At 28.2% G+C, this 975-nt stretch overlaps 1 protein-coding gene across 2 annotated transcripts in view; it reads right to left on the bottom strand.

Moving 5' to 3' along the window:
• Window positions 1-6: 6 nt before the first annotated feature.
• Window positions 7-975, bottom strand: part of LOC100574808 (PRELI domain-containing protein 2) — a 6992-nt gene continuing 6023 nt past the window's right edge. Inside the window, exon 2 of one of the 2 annotated variants that reach the window (XM_029488205.1) lies at window positions 7-520. In XM_029488205.1, coding sequence (XP_029344065.1) covers window positions 381-520 — 140 coding nt within the window. In that variant the 3' untranslated portion in view covers window positions 7-380. Of the gene's footprint in view, window positions 614-975 lie in introns of both variants that reach the window. The other variant, XM_029488204.1, reaches the window with a different exon arrangement.

Below are 975 nucleotides of genomic sequence, written 5' to 3'. Positions count from 1 at the left end.
ATCAACTTGTAAAAATAAGAAAATCTAGCTTTTTTAAACTGTGTTCCTATTCACCCCAACTAACGGGTAAATAGGGACGCTTTTTTAAAAAAAAAATAAAAAAAAACTTTTGAACTTTAACTTTATTTATGGTATATTATATATTTCTATATATGTAATCTTTCTAAAACAGTTTTCGTGACATCGATATCATAAAAATTGTGCTCGTAATCTATAAAAAACCGTTATAAAATCGTCCCTATTCACCCCAAATTACGGTAGTGAAAAAGTTTTAATTTCAGTGACCTCTTCTCCGACACCACTGTAGATCATAAAATATATACATTATATAATTTATAGGGCTTGTATCATTTAACACTTAAGTCACTACATAATTATATTTACCATGTTGGATTTGGTGTAATTGATAATGTTATTATATTAGATAACGTGGCTATTTCTGACCAACTCAAATTTCTCGTTCTTGCCCAAAATTTTTGACCTTTTTCGTCATACCAACATTCTTCTTCAATAAGTATTTCTGGAACATGTAGTATTTGGTCGCGCCTTAATACTTGAGGTATAATATTATGACATACTAGCCTATGTTTAGTATATTCGAATCCATGTTCATCTAAAAAAAGTTAACTTCAACTTTGTATGCGGACATGCGGTTATAAAAGGAAATTATATTGAATATAATAATTAATATTTTAATAGGTAGGTAGGTTATGAACAAATAATATTATTCTTGTAATTAATAAAATCATAAATGTTATTATACTAGGGTAGAGAAGTTATAAGAATTGATAAAATACCTACCTATGTATTAAAATATTACTCAGATGGGTTGCCAAAATGCAGCGATTTCAAAAAATATATATATGACGTAGGTATAGTATAATATAGTATATACCTACTCTGTTAAACCACTGAATTTTATTTATTTAGTTCAGTGTTCAACTATAAAGCCAGTGGTGGATTTGGGGGGGGTGT

This window comes from Acyrthosiphon pisum, chromosome A1 (assembly GCF_005508785.2).
Source record: "Acyrthosiphon pisum isolate AL4f chromosome A1, pea_aphid_22Mar2018_4r6ur, whole genome shotgun sequence".
In the NCBI taxonomy this organism is placed as follows: Eukaryota; Metazoa; Arthropoda; class Insecta; order Hemiptera; family Aphididae; genus Acyrthosiphon; species Acyrthosiphon pisum.
The sequence above is the reverse complement of the archived record's forward strand: the minus strand, read 5'-3'. Positions and strand labels throughout refer to the sequence as shown.